This window comes from Rattus norvegicus, chromosome 10 (assembly GCF_021556685.1).
Source record: "Rattus norvegicus strain SHRSP/BbbUtx chromosome 10, alternate assembly SHRSP_T2T, whole genome shotgun sequence".
Lineage (NCBI taxonomy): Eukaryota > Metazoa > Chordata > Mammalia > Rodentia > Muridae > Rattus > Rattus norvegicus.
Genome location: NC_141543.1, coordinates 7,961,852 through 7,985,294, shown reverse-complemented (window position 1 = coordinate 7,985,294; position 23,443 = coordinate 7,961,852). Strand labels below are relative to the sequence as shown.

Genomic DNA, 23,443 nt, shown 5'->3' with positions numbered 1-23,443 from the left:
ACTTAAGTAAGATTGGCATGTAAACTGGGTGATTGTATTACCTCCCTGTGTTTTTCCTTGTTTTGATAATCATACCATGCTTACGTAAGATGCCACACTTGGGAAGGAGCAAGCAAAGAGCATACGGTAGCTGAGGACTGTGGCCCACGCCTGTAACCTTAGCTCTTAGGAAGCAGAAGGAGGATTAGGAATTTGAGGCTAGGCTGGGCTATGTGAGCTCTGACTCAAACAAAACAAAACAGAACAAGTGAACAAGATTATACGGGAATTCTTTGTATATTTTTGTTTGTTTTCTTGCTTTTGTTTTTTGAGAGAGGGTCTTGTTTTGTAGCCTAGAGTGGGCAATTTGTCTTAAACTCTGGACAATTTGCCTCAGCACTCCACCCTTCCAAGTGCAAGGATGAGAGGGTCTGTCATCACATCCGCTTCCTTTGTGTAATTTTTCTACATTTTCCCCAGGTCTGAATTTATTTCAAAATTCAAGCACTGGGTTTAGTAACCTGGCAACCTGAATTCAGTCCCCAGGACTTTACATAGTGGAAAGAGAAATGAAAATTGTCCTCTGATCCCTATCACTTCTCTCTAACACACACACACACACACACACACACACACACACAGAGATACACACACAAATACACACACTCATACACACACACAAATACAAACACACACACATAAATACACACACATATGCACACACAAATACACACAAACAAATACACACAAATACACACATACACACACAAATACACACACTCATACACACATAAATACACACAAACAAACACACACACAAATACACACACATACACACAGTGAATAAAAAGGGCTGGAGAGATGGCTCAGTGGTTAAGAGCACTGGCTGCTCTTCCAGAGGACCCAGGTTTGATTCCCAGCACTCACATGACAGCTAACGATGGCATGTAACTCTGTGGACATTTAGTATGGTAAGTGATATACAGACAAAACACCCACATATACATTAAGTAAAAAATAAATAAATCTTTAAAAAGAAATAGAAAAATATCCTTTTAAAGGTACTAGATTTAGGAAAAACAAATATAGTGAACAAACAGAAGACAGAGGCGAGTGTTGGATGAGAGAGGGTGGAAGGAGGGAAAGGGAGAAAAAGACATGGAGAAAATGAGTTGCACAGGGTCAAAGCTTCTACCTGCTCCCCAAATGCTCACTGACCCTTGCTTCTGGAATTGCTACCATGGATCTGCAAGCTTGTTTGGGTTTCAGGGGTCACTGAGACACAGGCTGGAGGGCAGAATAGGCACATCCAGCATTACTTCATTCATGAATGGCCTCAGCTTCACTTCTGACATTTGGCCCATAGTGACACAGGAAGATGATGTATTGTGTGCTAAAAGAATGAATTCTCGGTATGCCAGCATCTCCACTACATTGTCACTTTGATAGCTGACCTAGCTTTCTTTCTTACTTTTTATTGCAGTAATGAGGAACTGAAGCCAGGGCCTTCGGAGCGTCCTCATCTTTAGAGACAGGGTTTAAGTCTCACAAAATTTACCACTTTAAATTATAGAACCAATGGCACAAATCTGTAATCCCAGAATTTGGGAGATGGAGGTAGGAGGATGGGAGTTCTAGGTCATTCTCAGCTCCATAGGGAGTCAGGGCTCAGCCTGGAACAGGTGAGACCATGTCTCAAACAAACAAACCGGATTTTAAAGTGTAGGATCCATTTGGCATATTCATAAAGTCGTGCGGCTATCTCCAATGCCCAGGTGGCTGCCACTCCCTGTTCTTACAATGCACGGCCTTTGGGAATGACAGATCTGTTTTCTATCTGAGTGTCTCTCCTCCTCCTGAGGATTTCATGGAAATTGGCAGATCCCTTTGGACGCAGCACATCACAGAGGCTCCGCCCTCTCGGTGGCCAGCTATCACTGGATTGGACGCGCGGGTGGGTGTGCACAGGGGCATCCAATCGTTCTGGAGCCTGCAGTGCAGCTAGGTGTGCACGCGCGGAGGGTACCCGGGACGGGTATGGCGAACTGGTGGCGCGCGTTTCCACGGGCGGCGCGGCGCTATCCGTGGCCCACTAACGTGCTGCTCTACGCCGGGCTCTTCTCAGCCGGTGATGCTCTGCAGCAGCGACTAAGGGGCGGCCCAGCCGATTGGCGCCAGACGCGGCGAGTGGCCACTCTGGCCCTGACTTTCCACGGAAACTTCAACTACATGTGGCTGCGCCTGTTGGAGCGCGCGCTGCCAGGCCGCGCGCCGCGCACAGTCCTGGCCAAGGTGCTATGCGATCAGACTGTCGGAGGGCCAGTAGCCCTCTCTGCCTTCTACGTCGGTGAGGAGCCGGGGCGGGGCACTGGAGGCCCGGCAGGAGGCTCGGGTGGGGACTGTGGAGCAGGGAACCGGGAGACAAGAGATGTGAAGCCACAGGGGTTGAGGCAGGAGGTGACAACTCTGTGGCCCAGGAACTAAGACTGGAAGGAAATCCTGAAGCAGTGACCAGAGGTCTGGACATTAGGGGACTTGAGGTTTCCGTGAGGAAGAATTTGGGAGCCGCTGCCCGGGGAACTGGAGATCCCATGTGCCAGGGATTCAGAGGGCTGGTGCCAGCGCTGAGAGACTGAGCTTGGCAGAGTTTAGAAGGGGAAGGGAGTGTCTCTTTTCCTCCAGAAAGAGGCATATTCAAGAGACTCTAGCTTAGTCCCATAGCAGCTACATCCCTGGACTCCACCTGTTCTGGGAAAAGCCACACCTGAGGCTCTGCGGCCAACACATCAATCCAAAAATGTGGGATCAGTGACTCTGGGGGCCAAGTGGGTAGAATCTGTGATTATAGAAAAGTCATTTCCAGGGTCTTAGTCTAGCTTGGGCAACAAGATTTCCCTGAGTGTGTGTGTGTGGGGGGGGGGGGTGTCACACGGAGAATGAAAGGGGCTTGTCTACCCATGAGGGAGCTGTTTTCACACTGAGCTGGATGGGCTGGCTTTGGGAATCTTTACTGCCTGGTTTACTGAAAACAGCAAAAGGTCTCATGGTTCTTCTCTCCTTAGCAATTTCTATGTCCTAAAAGGCAGTGACAATTGGGGAGGGCCACTCCACGTTTGGAGAGTCTTCTCCAGGGACGGAACCTGACTTTGGCATTGGGGATGGTATATCACCAACAACTGAGCCTAAAGCTGTGATAACTGAATTATATTTGCAGTCCTTAGTTTGTTTTTAATCCTGAGACAGGGGCTTACTAAATTGTTCAGGCTGGCCTTGCAGCCTGAGCTTGTGATTCTCTCACTTAAGCCTTCCCAGTTGCTGAGATGACAATCTCACCCCACGAGGCTCAGCTTATTACTGTCTTCTGAAACCGAATGAGGGTAGGCAAACCATCTGGAAGAAACTTACCCTCCTCTGGGAGATATTTTAGGGAGTTTGTGATCACTTCCTTCCCTTCTGTAACCCACAGGAAACATCAAAGACCTGGTGGCCTGTTATAGTCTCAGCTAATGCCACGGCTAAGAAGGTCAGTGAAGTTAGAATAGACAACCAGAGAGCAAGAGACTTCTGATTTGCCCAAGCTCTGTGCCTTGTTCTCTCGTGTCATCTCCCAGCCAGCTTTGCAAACACATCCCAATACTTACTGTAGCTCGGTACAGCGGGGAATTGGTTAGGAGCCAGGAACTAAGACTTGATGGGCTAGATTTCTACTTAATCTTTGAGCGACCACTTTGGTGGATACTCTTACAATTCCCATGTTAGATAGGCATGGAGGCATGGAGGTTTGGAAGTTCACCAGAAGATAGCATGAGCCAGGCTTTTAGCCATGTGCTTCATCTCAATATACATAGTAATTGCATGTATGATCACTCTGTGACTAGAAAACAGTGATGTCCCGGGAGGGTGGGGATGCCTATGACGAAGGCCTGAGGCCTTCTGATATATCATCTGCCTAGATTTTTGCTGTGTCTTACTGTTGGATTTCTGGTTCAGTGTACTCTGCCTCATGAAGGGGAACATGGGCGTGTGAGCTGGAATTTAAGGGGAACATGCGTGTGTGAGCTGGAATTTAAGATGGCTACTTGAAAACTGGTAGTTGGGTGTTGCCCTGTGCCAGGCCTGCCTTGAGAAATGATGGATTAAGGAATGGGACGCCTGGGCAGGTTCTTGCTATTAGCCTCCCTGAACGCTTTATTTTTAGACAAAAGTTATGATGTATAGTATAGTCTGGCCTCGAACTCATGGTGCTCCTCCTGCTTCAGCCTCTTGATTGCTAATTTTAAAGGGCCACGTGACTAGCTAGCTGTCTTTTCCTCCTTTTAACATTTCTCATCTCAGTGAATTTTAGGAGGGTCAAACGATATGTGTAGGTGAGGACTGGCACAAGTTAGGTCCTCTTGTCCTGTATCACCTTGTGGAGTTGCCGCTTTCCACATTTCTTACAGAATGTCGGGCAAGTCTTAGGAATGTTCATCATGTTTGCAGGAGTGCTATCAGCTCAGAAAGCTTTGTTTTTATTTTTTTTAAAGGAATGAAATTAGTGTGGGAGAGTGGCAGTGTAGCTCAGCAGTAGAGGGTAGGTTTACCATGCTTGGACCCTGAGTTTAATCTCAGCATAAAACAAAACAAAACAAAACCCCAAACAAACAAAAAAGGAAAAGAACAAAAGAAAGGAAGAAGAAAGTGGAAAAAGATTATTTTTTTTTCTCAAAACTGAGAGCTGGGCGGCAACTTTGTTGTCAAAGTTCTTTTTTAGCAACTGGGTTCCACTTCCAGCAACATGGAGCTGGGCATAGTGCTTCCTACCTGCAGTCTCAGCCCTTGGGAGGTAACCAGAGGAAGATCTCTGTGAGTCTGAGGCCAGCCTGGTCTTCACAGTGAGTCCAAGGCAGCCAGAGTCATACAGAGGGCAACAAAAGAAAGCGTTGGAGAGATGGCTTGGTAGTTAAGAACACTTGTTCTTGTAAAAGAACAGGATTCAATTCCCAGCAGTTCACAACCATCCACAACACTGTGGTGGACAGCCATCTATATGAGCAAAAACAGTCAAATATATAACATAAATATAAAACATTTTTAAATACTTAAAAAACAAAAACAAATAAGGAGACAGAAAGATGGCTCAGTGTGTAAAGGCACTTGCTGGCAAGCCTGACAGCCTAAGATGGCCCTTGAGACCCACACGATGGGAAGAGAGGACTGACCTAGCAAACTGTTCTCTGACAGCCACACTCAGTGACAAGCGAAAGCACACACCATTGATAGATAGGTAGATAGATAGATAGATAGATAGATAGATAGATAGATAGATGGATGGATGGATGGATGGATGGATGGACGGACGGACGGACGGACAGACAGACAGACAGACAGGCAGATAGATGACAGGTAGATAGATATAAAACAAAACATAAACAAGGAAGTCACCAACAACCTCATTATCCAATGCTAGTATTAGCTTGCGTTTTGTGACTTCTTCATTTAGAATCATTCTGCTGTACCTTTTATACCTGGCTATTCTCACGTCCTATTTGGTGTTCCATTAAATGTTAGTTTTAAAATAGAGATATTCTCGTTTTCCTGTTGGGTCAACAGCGACTTGTCATGACTGAAATTTGATGTGCTTGAATGCTGTTAGAATGTGAAATCTCAACACAAATGGTTACACAGAAATTATTCCTGCTTCCTTTGGGTGTGTTTTTGTAAACAGGTATGAGCATTCTCCAGGGAAAGGATGACATATTTTTGGACCTGAGGCAGAAATTCTGGAATACATATAAGGTAAGACAGGCTTCTGAAAATATAACCATATCTTTTAAATATTTTAAACTTAAAGAATACTTATTTCGGGTGCTGGCAAGAAGGCCTAGTTTACTGCCAAACCTGAGGACCTAAGTTCTATCCCTGTGGTCTACATGGTGATAGGAGAGAACTGACTCTCACAGTTGTTCCTGAACTCCATGTACTTTCTGTGGTCTGCATGCATGAGCATGTTATCAAGTGAGTGCATAGACAGACAGACAGACATACACTCACATGAATGAATATGATTTTTAAAAAAGGAGAACTTTGATGCAACTCTTTTTACAATGCCTAATTACCACTGAGTTCCATGCTTGCCCTGAGTTTGCATGCTTTGAGATAGGTTTCATTTAATCCAAGCCAGCCTTGAACTCTTGATTCTCCTGCCTGTTTCCACCTCCAAAGAGCTGATTACAGACTTATGTCATGGTGCCTAGCTCCCTAGCTTTTTAAAATTAATAACAGTATTTATTTAGTGGAATAGGGACTTGGGAGTGTGGTGATCAAAGGGCAACTTGTGGGAAGTCTCTTCTTCCACTGTGAGGATTCTAGGGTTGAACTCAGGTAATTAGACTTAGCAGTAAGCTCCTTTACCCACGGAAAGCTTCTTGCTGACCCTCCTAGCTTTTCTTTTATTCTCCTCTTCTCTTTTATCCTTCCTTCCTTCCTTCTTTCCTTTCCTTTCCTCCCTCCACCCTTTTCTCGTCCTCTCCCTCCCTCACTTCCTCCCTCCTCACCTTCCTTCCACCTTCCTTTCTTGAATCCTGGTCTCTATAATTTGACCAGATGTGTTCAGTTCACTGTAGCTCAGATAGGCCTTGAACTTCTGATTCTCTTGAGGAGCTGAGATTTCAGGTTTATCCCACTAGGATTGGCTTCAAACAGCTATGCTTAAATTAGGACTTAAAGTGAGGCTGATCAGGGAATCCAGTATTTTGACAAAGAGCTATCTTAATTTTGTTACATTTTGTTTTGTTTTATTTTGAAAACAAACATCTTGTGATGTTGCCCAGACTGGCATACCATTTTGGGGCTCAAGCAGCCTCCCAAGTAGCCAAGACTGTAGATTGGTGCACCAATGTTTCTAGCTCAAATATGCTTGGACAAATAAATCCCAGGAGGCCTCCAGCATCTCTGCTTTTCGGAGGCAAGAAATAAACCCTACCACTGCATTCAGGCAGGTGTTTATGATGATTTCTGACTTCATTAGATTTATTCATTTTTATTTATTTATTTTTACACTTCAGATTTTATTCCCCTCCTGGTCTACCCTCCTACTGTTCCACACCCCATACTACCACCACGTCCATTCTTATCATACAGATCTTTCACTTGTCTGGTTAGTTATTTTATATTATCTGTGGCTATTATGAAGGGAATTGTTTTTCTACTTTCTTTCTCAGCGTGTTTATCATTTGTGTAAAGGAAGGCTACTGATTTATTTGAGTTAATTTTATATCTGGCCACTTTGCTGAAGTTGTTTATCAGCTAAATAAGTTCTCTGGTGGAATTTTTGGGGTCATTTATATGTACTATCATATCATCTGCAAATAGTGATACCTTCATTTCTTCTTTGCCAGTTTGTATCTCCTTGATCTCTTTTTGTTGTCTTATTGTTCTAGCTAGCACTTTGAGTACTATATTGAATAGATATGAGGACAGTGGGCATCCTTGTCTTGTCCCGATTTTAGGGGTACTACCTCAGGTATCTCTGCATTTAATTTGATGTTGGCTGTTGGTTTGCAGTAAATTGCTTTTATTGTGTTTAGGTATGGCCTTGAATTCCCTATCTCTCCAATATTTTTAACATGAAGAGGTCTCATATTTTGTTAAATATTTTTTCTGCATCTAAGGAGATGATCATGTGATTTTTTTTCTTTGAGTTTGTTTATATGGTGGATTACGTGAATGGATTTTTTGAACCAACCTTGCATCCCTGGGATGAAGCCTACTTGATTGTGGTGAATGATGGTTTTGATGTGTTCTTGGATTTGGTTTGCAAGAATTTTATTATTTTTGCATCGATATTCATAAGAGAGATTGGTCTGAAGTTCTCTTTTATGGTTTAGGTTTGTGTGGTTTAGGTATCAGAGTAATTGTGGCTTCATGGAATGAATTTGGTAGTTTCCTTCTGTTTCTATTTTGTGGAATAGTTTAAGGAATATTAGTATCAGGTCTTCTTTGAAGGTCGGGTAGAATTCTGAACTAAATCCATCTGGCCCTGGGCTTTTTTTGGTTGGGAGGTTTTTAATAACTTCTATTTCCTTATGGAATATGGGTCTGTTTAGAAAGTTTACCTGCTCTTGATTTAACTTTGGTATGTGGTGTCTGTCTAGAAAATCATCCATTTTGTCTAGATTTTCCAGTAGTAGGATCTGATGATTTTTTTTTTTATTTCCTCAGTTTCTATTGTTATGTCTCCGTTTTCACTTCTGATTTTGTTAATTTGGATACTTCCTCTGGGCCCTTTAGTTAGTTTGGCTAGGAATTTAACTATCTTGTTGATTCTCTCAAAGAACCAACTTTTGGTTTTGCTGATTCTTTGCATTGTTCTCTTTGTTTCTATTTGATTGATTTCAGCCCTGAGTTTGACTGTTTCCTGCCTTCTACTCCTCTTTTTTTTTCAAAGATTTATTTATTTACTTAATGTATATAACACACTGTAGCTGTCTTCAGACACACCCAACCCCATTACAGATGGTTGTGAGCCACCATGTGGTTGCTGGGAATTGAACTCAGGACCTTGAGAAGAGCAGTCGGTGCTCTTAACTGCTGAGCCATCTCTCCAGCCCACCTTCTACTCCTCTTGGGTGAGTTTGGTTCACTTTGTTCTAGAGCTCTCAGGTGTGCTATGAAGTTGCTAGTGTAAGATTTATCCAATTCCTTACCAGTGCACTCAGTGCTATGAATTATCCTCTTAGCACTGCTTTCATTGTGTCCCATAAGTTTGGGTATGATGTGTCAACATTTTTATTAAGTTCCAGAAAGTCTCTAATTTCTTTATTTTATCCCTGACCAAATTATCGAGAGTTGTTTAGTTTCTACATGTATGTGGGTTTTCTGTTGCTTTTGCTGTTATTGAAGACCAGTTTTAGGCCATAGGGGTCTGATAGGACGCATGGGATTATTTCAGTCATCTTGTATTGGTTGAGGGTTGTTTTGTGGCCAATTATTTGGCCAATTTTGGAGAAGGTACCTTGAGGTGCTGAGAAGAAGGTATATTCTTTTGTTTTAGGATGAAATGTTCTATACATATCTGTTAAATCCATTTGGTTCATAACTTCCATTAGTTTCTCTGTGTCTCTGTTTATTTTCTGTTTCAATGATCTGTCCATTGGTGAGAGTGGGGTGTTGAAGTCTCCCCTATTATTGTGTGGGGTTCAATGTGTGTTTTGGGCTTTAGTAAAGTTTCTTTTATGAATGTGGGTGCCCTTGCATTGGAACATAGATGTTCAGAATTGAGACATTCTCTTGGTTGATTTTCCCTTTGAATATGAAGTGTCCTTCCTCATCATGTTTGATAACTTTTGGTAGAAAGTTTATTTCATTGGATATTAGGATGGCAACTCAAGCTTGTTTCTTGGGAGCATTTGGTTGGAAGATCTTTTTTCATTCTTTTACTCTAAGATAGTGTCTGTCTTTGTTATTTAGGTGTGTTTCTTGTATGCAGCAAAATGCTGAATCTTGTTTGTATATCCAATCTGTTAGCTTATGTCTTTTTATAGATGAGTTGAATCCACTAATATTGAGAGATATTAAAGACAGATTACTATTGGTTCCTGTTATAATTGTTTTTGTGGTAGCTTTATGTGCTGTGGTTCTCTCCTTTGGCTTTGCTGTGAGAAGCTTAATATCTTGTCGTTCCTTTGGTATAGGTATCTTTCTTATATTAATGAGTTTTCCTTCTAGGATCCTCTGTAGGGCTGGATTGGTAGACAGATACTGTTTGAATTTGGTTTTGTCCTGGAATATTTTGGTTTCTCCATCTATGTTGATTAAGAGTTTTGCTGAGTATAGTTGCTATTCTGTCTAAGTTCCATCCCCACAGCCACCTGGGAAGAACCAGGTATGCTCCGCCACACAGTTGCCTGGTAACTGCCAGCTGTGCCTAACTATAAAGGGGGCTGTGTTGCCCACTCCTCCCTCTCTTCCCTCTCTCACTCCTCTCTTGCTCTCTCTTGTTCTTCCTCTTTTCGTGTCCTCTTTGTCCCTGTCCCTTCTCTCCCCACCAACCCCTTCTCTCCATGTGCTCATGGCCGGCCTTTCCTCTCTTCTTCTCTCATTAAACCTCTCCACGTGGAAGCATGTTGGCTCCATGTGATTTGTCTAGCGCAAACCGAGATTTAAACACCAACATTGGTGGCTTATATGTGGTTTTTGATCTCCCCGTGCTTACATGGCCTGGCTCCCCACTGCTGTTGACCATGCGGCAGAGGTAGGCCTTTCCCAACGCATGCCTCTGCCACCTGCTGCGGCCCCCAGCGACCCCCCCGGGGGGGGCAGCCTGAGGTCAAAGTGCTCAAGTGGGCTGTGGAAAGAAGGAATGGAGAATCGTGCAGCTGCTGCCCCACGTTACTCCTTGTGTCCCGCCATTTCATCCATTTCATCCATTTCATCCATTTCATCCATTTCATCTGCTGCTTACCCTGTGCTGTTGGACACCGCCACCTGCTGGCTACTGTGACACTCAGGACTTTCACCACATGAGTTACTGCTTCAGTTACTGCTTTAGCTGGCTCACAAGCAGACTTCTCCATGAGCTGCTACCCTCCATGGTTCACCACATTGTTCTAGCTTTTGCCCCTTAGACAGGCCCTCATCAACCACAGGGTTCCACTTTCCTGCTACCAGGCTGCAGCTACAATCTCCACACAAACACCGGATTGTTAGGTCTATTCCTGTTGGCAAGGAGTACCGAGATTTCCCAAATAAAGGCTGGCCAGCTTTTCTGAGATTATGGGAATTTCCTTAGCTGACGTACTGGATAGGACCTCGATCATTGGGTGGAGTTTCCCTCAAAAGCGGTTCCTTGCTCTGGCTCCTGCAGCTGACCTGGGTAGGAACACTTTCTGGCAGCTCCAGGACCACTCAGACACCTGGCCTGGTTGAGTACTACCATTACCATTAATTCCTCCTGGGACACCAGTGTGGAGTTAATTGATGACTTCCCCCAAAGAGCTATTCATGGTCTTCAAACGTGCCTCCAAATACACTGTTAGGATGTCTTTTGGAGAATTTCAAAACTTTAAAATTAACACCTCACCTGAGTTCATCAAAATTGATACACCTATACAACAATAAGGTCTGGACCCAATATTCATTAGATAATGGTTCAAAATGGCCGCATAATAGCACTCCAAATTCCTCAATTTTTGGGATCTTTACAATTACTGCCAGCAGTCTGGTAAGTAGAAAGAAATTCTTTATGCCCAAACATTCATATACCTCTCTGTGTTTTGCTTCCCATGGCATCCTGCTGAGGTAACCTGTGTCCCAGGTACTGGCTGGTCAGTCCAGCAGGCCTCCCCATCTCTGTAATACCCTGCATGCAGCTTCCCGATTAGCCATTCCCAAACCATGCTGTGCTCAGTGCCACAGGCTTAAATCCACCCAGTCACAGTCTCACATATGGCACAGTTTTCTTATTTCTTATCTCTATTTATAAGCCCTGTCAAAGTTATTTAAGATTTTTCATCCCTACCCTGTCTTGACATATGATCCATACCTCCTGAGAAATGCTGGTGAGTTTGGGAGCAGGACAGTCTTAAAACCAGTGATTTTTGAAAAACTACAAGAGGTCATCCAGGAAGAAACAGGAAAACCCATTCCAATATTTAGAACGCCTTACAAAGGCTTTATTGTAATACACTAACCTAGACCCTGAAAACTCAGAAGGTGAGCAACTTCTGATGACCTATTTCTTTTCCCAGAGTTGTCCTGACCTAAAAGACAAACTTAAAAAGCTATAGAAACAGCCCCTAACTTCACAGGCAGAAGTTTTGGCACTGGCCTTTAAAGTGCCATGGGAGAAATGAGAAGGCTCGTAGACAAAAGTACCATATGCTGGCAAAGGCTATCTGACCAGCCTCAGCCACTACCCAGGACTCCTGGTCTTCTAAGGCTAAGGGACCACCAGGCTCCTACTACAGATGTGGTCAACAAGGTCATTGGGCAGGGGCTTGCCCTAACTTCCACAAGCCAAAGGACTATGTTCTAGATGCCATCAAGGGAGACACTGGGCTGTCGATTGCCCTCGTGCTGCGTAGGACAGAGGGACATCATGCCCAGGTAACACTCTAGGGGATCTCCTAGGCTTGGCTATGGACGACTAAAGGAGCCTGAGTTCCTTGGACCTGACCACTGCCATCACCAGCAAGGAGCCCTGGTAACCATCATGGTATGTGAGTGGCCCATCTCCTTCCTCTTGGACACTGGGGCCACCTACTCAGTCCTAACGGAGTTTTGGGGACCCACTTCTCTCTCCTGTTTCTCTGTCATCGAGGTAGGGGGCAACTTTAACTTCCACTCCAAATCCCACTACTTAGTTACATTTTTAGGGGTACACCTCTCACTCATTCCTTTTTGGTAGTGCCAACATGCCCTGTCCCTTATTGGGAGGTGATCTTCAAGCTAAGTTGGAGCCTCTCTTTTGCTCCACCCATTTCCCCAAACTCAAGCTCGTCTGCAGCCCTCTGCTCCCTCTAGCCAGCCAACCTACTAACATGAGCATGTTACTTCCTTTACCAGCTTCTCAGGTAGACCCCCAAGTCTGAGAGGTCCAGAACACCCCCACCCCCACCCCACCCTGTTGCTAAACAGTCTTTTCAAATAGGATCTGGAAACCACTTTCTCTATCTGTCTTTTCGTCATGACAAACTGTTTTAAGATATCTAGGACACATTCTGTTGGACAAATTCTTCCTTTTGCTCCACAAAAAGCTTACCTTAAAGAATGTTCATGTTGTTAACTCATGTTATCTTTTTTGTAAACTTATAAGCTACAGGAAACCCACTCAGACCTACCTCTCATGGACCAAATAGACTCCACCCAGATAAGTACGTCTGCCTAAAGTTCCCACTTAACTACCTATTCCAAAGGGTGGGATTCCTCTGGGTTTCAAATGTACATCTAAGAAAAATTTTTTCTCCCAAATGCGCTTAATCTTATTCGCTACCTATAATAAATATATATGTGTGTGTTTCAGCATCTTGTCAAGTCTAGGTGCTAACTAGACCCAGGACAGCTCCAGAGAAGCCACCTCCAGATGTTCTGGTCTCCTCTCACAGACACAGACACTTCTATTGGACCTGTTCCTTCTGACCTATCCTCAGATGGTTCCACAGACCTTGGACAACAAGGAAACAGCCAGCTCTTAAGACTGGACAAACATCCCATACCCATTTTTCTAGGTTCCATAGAGACACATCGTGATCTCTGACTACTTCCTGCTCCTCTAATTATTTTTTTTTAAATTAGACCAAAATGGGGGAATGTTGGTATTCTGTCTAAGCTCCACCCTCACAGCTACCTGGGAACAGCCAGGTATGCTCCACCCCACACCCCACAGTTGCCTGGCAATAGCCAATGTGCCTGACTATAAAGGGGGCTGCTTGCCCCCTCTTCACTCTCTTCCCTCTCTCACTCCTCTCTTGCTTTTCCTTCTCTCATGCCCTCTTTGTCCCTGTCCCTTCTCTCACCATCCTTACCTCACTTCCCTCCACGTGCTCATGGCCAGCCTTTCCTCTCTTCTACTCTTTTTCTCTCATTAAACCTCTCCATGTGGAACCATGTTGGCTTGGTGTGCTCTGTCTGGGAAGCGGCCCGAGATTTAAAGTCCAACAATAGTAGCCTGGGCTGGCATTTGTGTTCTCTTAGAATCTGCATGACCTCTGACCAAGCTCTTCTGGCTTTCATAGTCTCTGTTGAGAAGTCTGGTGTAATTCTGATAGGTCTGCCTCTGTATGTTACTTGGTCCTTTTCCCTTGCAGCTTTAAATATTCTTTCTTTGTTCTGTGTGTTTAGTGTTTTGATTATTATGTGATGAGAAGATTTTCTTTTCTGGTCCCATTTGTTCTATAGGCTTCTTGTCCCTTTATGACCATCTCTTTCTTTAGGTTGGGGAGGTTTTCTTCTAGGATTTTGTTGAAGACTTTTCAGGCCCTTTGAGTTGGGGATTTTCATTCTCCTCTATTTCAATTATTCTTAGATTTGGTCTTTTCATTATGTCCTGAATTTCCTGGATGTTTTGGGTTAAGAGTTTTTTATGTTTTGAATTTTCTTTGACTATTGTGTCACTCTTCCATAATATCTTCTACACCTGAGATTCTCTCTTCTATCTCTTGTATCTGTAATTCCTGACCTCTTTCCTAGGTTTTCCCTTTCCAGGTTTGCCTCCATTTGTGTTTTCTTTATTGTTCTCCTTCCACTTTTAGGTCTTGGACTGCTTTATGCAATTCCTTCACCTGTTTGTGTTTTCCTGTATTTCTTTAAGGGCTTTATTTGTTTCCTCTTTAAGTGTTTCTACCAGTTTACTTGTGTTTTCCTGTATTTCTTTCAGTGAGTTATTTATGTCCTCCTTAAAGGACTCTATGATTTTCATGACATAGGATTTTAGGTCAGCTTCCTGATTTTCAGGTATGTTTTCTGGTCTGGGTGACTCTGTCTGGAGCCTGTCTCCTTTGTCCCTGGGTTGCTTCAGGTCTTGTGGTGGCCTGTGGCCCCGCAGACCCCCTGTGGGGCCTTCCAACTGGATGGTATTCAGAGGGGCAGAGAAACTGCTGCTCTGTTGTCCTACCTGCAGTAGACCCCCTGGAGGCCTTCAGACTGTTGGATCTTCAGAGGAGCAGTCAAACTGTTGTCTTCTGTTAAGCTATTCTGGAGGTGGGCTGGGGGGAGGGGGAGAAGGACTGTGGTTTCTGTTTCTTTGTGTGCAGCCATACTCCAGGAGACTTTCAGTCTTTTGGGTCAGTTGCCCTGCTTGCCATAGTGCCCCCGGGAGGTCTTCAGACTGTGTCAATTGCCCAGTTGCCCTGTGTACAAAGGACCTCTTAGGATGCTTTCAAGCTGTGGTGTCCTGGGTGCAGTGAATCTCCCGGGATGTCTCCAGTTGTGGTGTCAGATACCCTGGGTGTAGCAGATCTCCTGGGATGTGGTATCAAATGCTCTGAGTGCAAGGGATCCTCTGGGATGCCTCAGGATATTGTGTCTTCTGGGGAGCAAACTAGCTAGCAGTCTGTCCCAGCAGGAAGGGGATTGGTATTCAGTGGGGGCGGGAGGGGGGAGGCGGTTTGGGGGGATGGTGGGTCCTTGAGTCCACTGGGCTCTCAGTGGCAGCTGTGGGAGTTCAGGGGGTTTCTTACCAAATGCGGAGTGCAACGTATTTTCTGATATGTCACAGGATATAGCCTCTTCCAGGGAGCAGACTCCATTAGATTTATTCTTATCAGCAACTACAATTTATTTAATAGGTTTTTAAATCTATTTGCAAAATAGGAATTGTAGGTTGTGGGTCGGCCATGGAATCACTGTTTCCAGGTGTGAGTTCTGGTGAAAAGAACCTTATGTCCCAAAGGTGTTTCCAAGAAGGATGATGTTTCCCAGGATTGTTCCCAGTAAAGTAAGTCCCCTGCAGTGTTCTTTATTCAGTACAAAGGTCTATGTTGCTATTGAACCAATGAACCGAGACTGTCTTGGGTTCGGTGAAGGCTTACTGTCTTCAGGCAAAGTCAGGTTCATTTATCAGCTCTGATCCAGCACTAGTTTGACTCAACTAATAACAATCAGGTAGATAAAATTTCAGGATTCCAGAATATATACCTAATTTTTTACATGTACTTAGTCCCCTATCCAGAGCAGTGCTGAGGAATAGAGGTATAGCTTGGTGGTAGAAGTGTTTGTTTAGTGGGAGGTGGGAAAGGGATCTCTTAGGGTAACCCCAATACCTAAAAACACAAAAACCAATACAATGTGAAACCACATTGAGCTATCACTCGAACTGTTTCTAGAATCTTCTGAAGGATGTTACTGAGCTCCAGAACCAGAATTGCCCATTTGGTGATTGAAGGCAGAGGGGAGATTTGAAGGCACAGAATCCCCTGGTTCCCTCTAGTTAGGGACATTTCCTTCAAGGAGAGTGTTTAGAGCTCCTGCTACTTCTAGGGTAGAAACTGTGCCTCCACCAGAGGTTTTGGAATGAGATTTCCTTGTTCTTTATTTTTGAAGGGAGAATGAGGTTAGAGATAAAACATGTCTGACATGTTTTATTAATTTATATATTGATTGATTTTGTTGTTTGTTTTGAAACATGGTCCCATTTGTAGCCCAGACTGGCCCAAACTTATTGTGTAGAGCAATCCTCCTGCCTGAGACTCCTGAGTGCTGAAATTATAGGCAATACAGGTCACCACACTCTGTTGTACATCTAATGTTAGAAAAAAGCAGGAAGCAGGAGGGGTCTAGGTTAGTTACTCTGTTGGCCTTCCTTTAGAGTTTCTATCTGCTTAGAGGCCGCAATCCTTCCTTCTGTTCTTTAAGAGTCCCCAAGCTCTGTCTGCATCTGTCAGAGTCAGGTGCTGGGTAGAGCCTCTCAGAGGATAGCCATGCTAGACTCCTGTATGCAAGCGTAACAGAGTATCGTTAATAATGTCAGGAATTGGCATTTGCCAATGGTATGGGTCTCAGGTTGAGCCTGCTAATGGTTGGTCATTCCTTCAATCTCTGCTCCCTCTCCTGTGACTGCATTTCTTTTCTTTTTTTAAGATTTATTTATTTATTATATATAAGTACACTGTAGCTGTCTTCAGACACACCAGAAGAGGGCATCAGATCTCATTACAGATGGTTGTGAGCCACCATGTTGTTGCTGGGATTTGAACTAAGGACCTCTGGAAGAGCAGTTAGTGCTTTTAATCACTGAGCCACCTCTCCAGGCCGACTGCATTTCTTATAGACAGGATGAATTTTGGGTCAAAAGTTTTGTGGGTGGGTTGGTGTCCCTGTCACTCCATTGGGATTCCTGCCTGGCTCTAGGAGGTTCACCACTCACTTCTGAGAAAGGTCTTACTAAATTGCTCAGGCAGACATGGAACTTGAAGTCCTCCTGTCTCAGTCCCCCAAGTAGCTGAGACCACAGACCTGTGTGTCTTCCCTCCATTCTCTTTTCCTCTTCCCTTACCTCTCCTTCCCTGCTTTCCTCTTTTCCCTTTCCCCTTTTCTCTACAGTGCTGGGACTAGAACTCAGGGCCTTGCGCATGGTAGTTGGTAGGCAGCTGTGCCTCTGACTCTGCCCTGAGCTGCCTGATGTGCTGTTTGTTGGGTGGTGCGTCTTCCCAGCCCTGGTGCTCCCCAGGTGCTGTTCAGCACCATTCTGTGAGCATGGGTTTGCTCTTCATCCCCAGCTACATCTTTATTGTGGATATGTACTCTGGGTTCTTCTTTTTCTCCCAGCAGTTTATAATTCATTATTGTGTTTTAATTTTTCTCAAGCATTCCAGACTTGGTCAGTGGGAAGTGCTTCAAGTTGATTTCTGTGTCCCTACAGCATCTCCTGCCATATATATATATATATTGAGAGAGAGAGAGAGAGAGAGAGAGAGAGAGAGAGAGAGAGAGAGAGAGAGTCTACCTCCCAAGACCTAGGATTAAAGACATGACCACGCCTGGCTCATGTATATTTTTTTTTTAAATTACTTCTTAAAGCATGGAGGCTTATATAACCCCAGTACTTAGGAGGCCAAGGCAGGATGACTGCCATGAGTTTAAGACTAAACTGAGCTAGAGCAAGACCCAGTTGCAAAAGAAAGTCAATAAAAATAAAACAATTTTTAAAATTGAGAGGTTGGCAAGATGGCTCAGTGAGTAAAGTAAGTATCTTCTGACCTACACACACACACACACACACACACACACACACACACACACACACACGTGTGTACACACTAAATAAACATAAGAATTTTGTAATGTCAGCCTATCTTATTCTCTATCAAGAGATAGCTTAGATGTATTGTTTGCATATTGTCTCATAAAGAATTGTTTGGATAAGCCAGTTATAGTGGCACACACCTTTAGTCTTAGCAGTGGGGAGACAGAGGCAGGTAGATCACTGAATTCTAAACCAGCTTGGTCTGCATAGTAACCAAAGCTTCAGGCCAGCCAATGACAAACAGTCATATTCTGTCTCAAAAAAATTTTTTTGTTTGAATATACTTTAAAGAATTCACTGATAATAAATGCATCATGTATATTATATGCTGATACTCACTTGGAAATTATAATGTATAAATATATGTGATTATTTTTAAAGTGCTGATTTCTTACAGAATCTCTGACTTTTCATTCTGCACTTATGATTATAACCAATGAGTATTGGCAAACTGTACCTCCAAGTCTCTTACTCTCTCAAGACTTCAAGCAATCTTCTTCATGTAATCTGCTCTGAGTGCAATCCTGTCCTAGCTAGGCATCCTACCTACCTGGCATTTCTTATTCTTTTTTGGAGCAAACTATGTGTTTGGTTTGTGTGCCTACACAGCATTCTAACAGGGCTTTCCTTCATTCCAGACTGGTCTGATGTACTGGCCTTTTGTGCAGGTGAGTGCCAAGCTTTATAGAATCTGGTGCTGGGCCTTGGTGCAGTGGTAGAGCATTTGCCTAGTAAGTGCTGGGTCTTGAATTCAGTCCCTAGTGTGGAATGAAAACAAAACCCAAAACAGTTTTTGTTGCCAGTATCTTCCTAACAGACTCTCTCTGTATTTCAGCTGACCAACTTCAGCCTTGTCCCTGTGAACTGGAGGACAGCATACACGGGACTTTGTGGTTTCCTCTGGGCCACCTTCCTCTGCTTTTCACAGCAGAGCGGTGATGGTACAGTGGAGTCCATATTCATCCTCCTTCGAAGGAAGGAGGCAGGTGACAGGTCCCCAGAGAAGTGAGGTGTCCAGGACTCCCTTCCTAGGACGCAGTTCTATCTCTCCATCGCTCTCAATCATCTGCAACAAGCTTTCTTCATTGACCAATTGTGGACTCCATCATGAAGAATTACTATTCCATAGGGCCACTTGATTTGAAATTATCAATGATTATTTTAACTTTTATCCAAGCCTTTCCCAGTCAATCCAGTCTGAAAAGTCTTATTCTCTGGTATTTTCACTTCTTTAATGCTTTGGTTAAAAACTACAACAATGGCATGTAACATTTGAGAATCATTAATAGTTCTAATAGCCAATTGAATTTAAAAAAAAAAAAAACCTCCAGTTTTGGTTGTATTTTTAACCCAAACTCTCAGGCTATTTCCTACATACTTTGGAATCGGATTGCCTTTTGTTCTTATAGTAAATTTTTATGTATATAAAATTCAGTCAAGAAGGTTGAATAATCAGTCCCCCTATGTATTATTATGCCAACACTAAAATTCTGTAAGTAGATGTTTTTAATCTTCAAAAGGGAATAGTATTGGATATATTCTGTATAGAATATTTTATTGATACTGCCTACTTTTTTAAAAAGAAGGTTCTCTCTTTGTGTAGCTCAGGCTGGAACTCACTGTGAACCCCAGTGAAGCCTCATCTCTCCAAGTGCCGAGATTACAGGCATGAACCATTATATCTTCCTCTTTTGATTTTATATTGCAGCACCCAAGCACAGGTTTTTAAAATCGATGTCTTTTAGCTTTGAGAAGATACAATTGACCAAATACCCAATGGGACATTTGATTTCTGAATGAAATTTCTAGAAAACTAATCATTTCTTTCCTCTCTAATGAAGAAGTCTAATCTGTACTAGACTAGTGTACACAGTTTGTAGCAGCCCTCTTGCCTCCACATTCTAAATATTGAGATTACAGTCATGAGTCACCATGCTTAACCAGGGTCTTACACAGACTAGTGCTCTGCCACTGACTGAATTCTGGGATCCTGATAGTAGTCTTTTATAATTCAGTGCTTTAAAATTCTTTATCTTTATACTTCAAAGTGGACACAGCAATCATCAGCCAGTTTCCCACATTTGTTCAGTTAGTCTAATCTCAGCCAGCCACCTTCAGGTTTCAGAATCATGCAAATAACCAGGCCTGGACATGTGTGCCTGTCTACTCAGAAAGCTAATGGAGGGCGATCATTTTCGCCAAGGAGTTCAAGACTGGGCTGGAAAAAATAGCAAGTTTCTGCCTCAAAACCACAAAAATAAAAGATTCAAAAGTATGAGTGTCTTAAGAAATTTCAGGGCTGGAGAGATAGCTCAGCGGTTAAGAGCACTGACTGCTCTTCCTGAGGTCCTGAGTTCAATTCCCAGCAACCACATGGTGGCTCACAACCATCTGTAATGAGATCTGGTGCCCTCTTCTGGCCTGCAGGCGTACATGCAGGCAGAACACTACACGTAATGAATAAATTAATCTTAAAATAAATTTCAGCCATCTCACCTAAAAATTGTCTCCATGTCTCTATTCCTTCTACTGGCATATATGACAAATTTCAAGATGTGAAATACTGAATGTATAAGGTCAGTTTTATAATTCATGTTTAAATTTCTAAGCAATTAATTAATTGTTTGTAATATGTATAAATTATAAGCATGCACCATCTAAAAGGGTATAAATTATGGAATGTAATAGAAATTATTGGGGTGGTATGAAAGTATATCCCTGTATTTTCACTTGTTAATTGCTATTCCCTGTTACTTGCTGGCAGGATTTGGATATTGTCATTTTTATGGCCCATCACCAGTTTTCTATATGTTAATTGTTTGTCCTTCCCACCACCCCAGAAAGATTTTCTGAGACTATCATATTAAAAGGCAAGCTGCCATGGTGAAGGTCAAGCAGTCCTCAGTGCCAAAGGGCAACCCTAAGAGATTGATTGGGCGCTGTCCTGCTACTGATTGGTTCAAGCTGGAATGTGGCTTTTTGATTGATAAAGAGCTGACCGCTGGAGCTGGGGCAGGAAGTATGGAGCATAACTTCAGAGATGCAGGAGACTTGGGCAGATCCAAGGGGACTTGGAAGGAGGCAGAAGGGAAGAAGGCGGCAGAAGAGAGCTGGAAGGAGCTGGAAGCATGAAGTGAGAACCACATGGAGAGATGCTGTGGTGGTTTGCCCATGGGAAGTGGCACTATTAGGAGGTATGGCTTGTTAGAGGAAGTGAGTCACTGTGGAGATGGGCTTTGAGGTCCTATGCTCAAGCTCTGACCTGTGAGGAGAGTCCCTCCTCCTGGCTGCCTTGGGAGAGAGTCCCCTCTTGTCTGCCTTCAAAAAAGATTTAGAACTCTCAGCTCCTTCTCCAGTACCATGTCTGGATGCTGCCATGTTCCCCACCTTGATGATAATGGACTGAAACTGTAAGCCAGCAAACATTAAACGTCCTTTATAAAAGATGTCTTGGTCTTGGTGTCTCTTCTCAGCAATAAAATCTGAACTGAGACAGATAGTGTAAGGATCTGAAAACGGCTGAAGCAAGACCCCAGGCTCAGGTAATATGCAAAGACAAAGAGCATTTATTCTGCAGAAACAGCCAGCACGTGAGGGCCAACCATTCATCAAAACAATAACAATGGAGGAACTCGCAGGCCCCTGTTTATGCAGGGATGGGAGAAATTATCTAGAGGGATACATAATCTCTAATGTGATTGGCAGGCGCCAAAGTGGTGACATTAGTACAATTTTTATTGGCCACTATGTTCTATATTTAGAGAGTGGGTTAGGTAATCTAAAATTTCATTGGTGGGTTCTAGGGAGGTCACATGGGTCAGCTTCTAATTGGCTTGTGCCAGATGGAGAGAGGTCTCTCATTCTTATGTCAGGAACAAGGACAAGATAAGGCTCCTATCACAGATGGCCTATCCTAAGATAAGACGTTTTCCTATTCTTGTGATTATCTCCCGGTTGTTCTCATTCTTGTGGTTATCTCCAGACTGCTCTTTGGGAGGGGGTTTTATGCCTTTGTTCCTGGAATTTATGGTCTGTTCCTCGAGGTGGTGACTTATGGCCTAGTTCCTGGGACTGGTGACATTCCTTTTGAAACCAGGCCTGGTCCTAAAATGGAGACAAATGGGGTTTATGTCATCCTTTCAATAGAATGGCAGAGAAGTCAGGATAAGTTACGTAACTAGCTGAGAGACTGCTCCAGTAAAGAGCGAACAGCTTAAAGTATATAGAAGTCTCTGTGTCTTAACTATATCTTAAGTGGGATCTGTGAAACTCTCACAACAAGATATCAATGCATTTTATATTGGGGCAGCAGGAAGTATGTTTCTTGATGATTGCATGCTTTTAAAAGTTGGTTGGGGATGGAAGCCTGCCTGTAATCTCCGTGCTTGGTAGGTAGAAATGGGGCAAGGTGGCTTTAGCTTCGCTAGCTCAATGGAATCAGTGAGCATAGAGTTCAGTGGCAAATATTGCATCAGTGGATTGGTTTGAATGAGAATGGTCCCATAGGCTCATATATTTAAGTGCTTAATCATCAGGGAGTGGCAGTATTGGAAAAGGTTAGGAGATATGGTATTGTTGGAGTAGGTGTGGTCTTGTTGGAAGACATGTGTCATTAGGAGTGGGCTTTGAGGGTTCTAAATCCAAGCCAGGCTCAATCTCTGTCTCTGTCTCTGTCTCTCTCTGTCTCTGTCTCTCTCTGTCTCTCTCTGTGTCTCTCTCTGTCTCTCTGTCTCTCTGTCTCTCTCTCTGCCTGCCTGTCTGTCTGTCTGTCTGTCTGTCTTCCTACTATCTGTAGTTCAGTTGTAGAACTCTTGGCTACTTCTCCAGCACCATGCCTGCCTGCATGCCACCACGCTTCCTGTCATGATGATAATGGACTAAATCTCTGAAACTATAAACAAGCCCCAATGAAATGCTTTCCTTTCTAAGAGTTGTGGTCATGGTGTCTCTTCATAGCAATAGAACACTGACTAAGACAATCACTAATGTGGAGGGAGATTTAAAAAAAGATACCTTATGTCTACCTTTGGCCATTGTGTACACATTCACACCTGTGAACATGCATACACATGAATGCATACTACCTTCACATAAACACAAATTAGAAAAGCACACACACACACACACACACACACACACACACACACACACACACAAGATGATGAAGTACCTGAACTTTGGCCTGACACATATGCACACAAATATAAAAATATTTATAATATGTATAAATATACATATATGTACTTAGGGATTTGGAGTGTAGCTCAATGACAAAATGCTTGCTCAGGGATTAGTCGAAGAAGGAGGAGAGGGAAGACTAATGTATAATTTTTGATCATTTTTTAGCTTTGCAAAACATGTAGTACTTCTGTTAAGCCTCTTTGCAATTAAGATCCATGCATAAATAGTACCTTACTGGTCATTTTCATTTGAGGGAAAACTGACAAGTTACTGCCTTATCTATATCATAATGTGGTGAGAATTAGACAGTTTGAAATCTGGTGCAAATTTTTGTAAGAATTGAGTTTAAAAGTTTGTTTGCAGTATTTACATATTTTTAAAGTATGTTTAGTGGGTGATTTAACAGAGTCAATGCAATTTGTCAGGGATTTGTATATTCTTTGGAAAAGTTAGAAGAAGTCATTTAACGACTAAAGGAAATTAGAGATTCTTAGCCAATATGGTTGATGGTTTACCCCTGTCTTAACAGCAGGGAGATATAGGCAGGATGACCAGGAGTTC

The 23,443-nt window shown here is 43.2% G+C and overlaps 1 protein-coding gene across 12 annotated transcripts in view; it reads left to right on the top strand.

Annotated features, from left to right (window-relative positions):
• The window catches only part of Mpv17l (MPV17 mitochondrial inner membrane protein like), a 36,844-nt gene extending 15,697 nt beyond the window's left edge, over positions 1–21,147 (top strand). The window contains exons 1-8 of one of the 12 annotated variants that reach the window (XR_015630120.1): positions 2,008–2,326; positions 3,446–3,502; positions 5,687–5,757; positions 12,776–12,833; positions 12,983–13,320; positions 15,271–15,394; positions 18,340–18,369; positions 18,537–20,204. Coding sequence is in view for 6 of the 12 variants with exons in the window: in NM_001402078.1 (NP_001389007.1) it covers positions 2,017–2,326; positions 5,687–5,757; positions 18,340–18,369; positions 18,537–18,710 (585 nt within the window). In the remaining 6 variants the exon portion in view is untranslated. Of the gene's footprint in view, positions 1–1,997; positions 2,327–3,445; positions 3,503–5,686; positions 5,758–12,775; positions 12,834–12,982; positions 13,321–15,270; positions 15,395–18,339; positions 18,370–18,536 lie in introns of those variants that run through there. The other 11 variants (XR_015630116.1, XR_015630119.1, XR_015630117.1 and 8 more) reach the window with 11 other exon arrangements.
• The last annotated feature ends 2,296 nt before the right edge of the window (positions 21,148–23,443 follow it).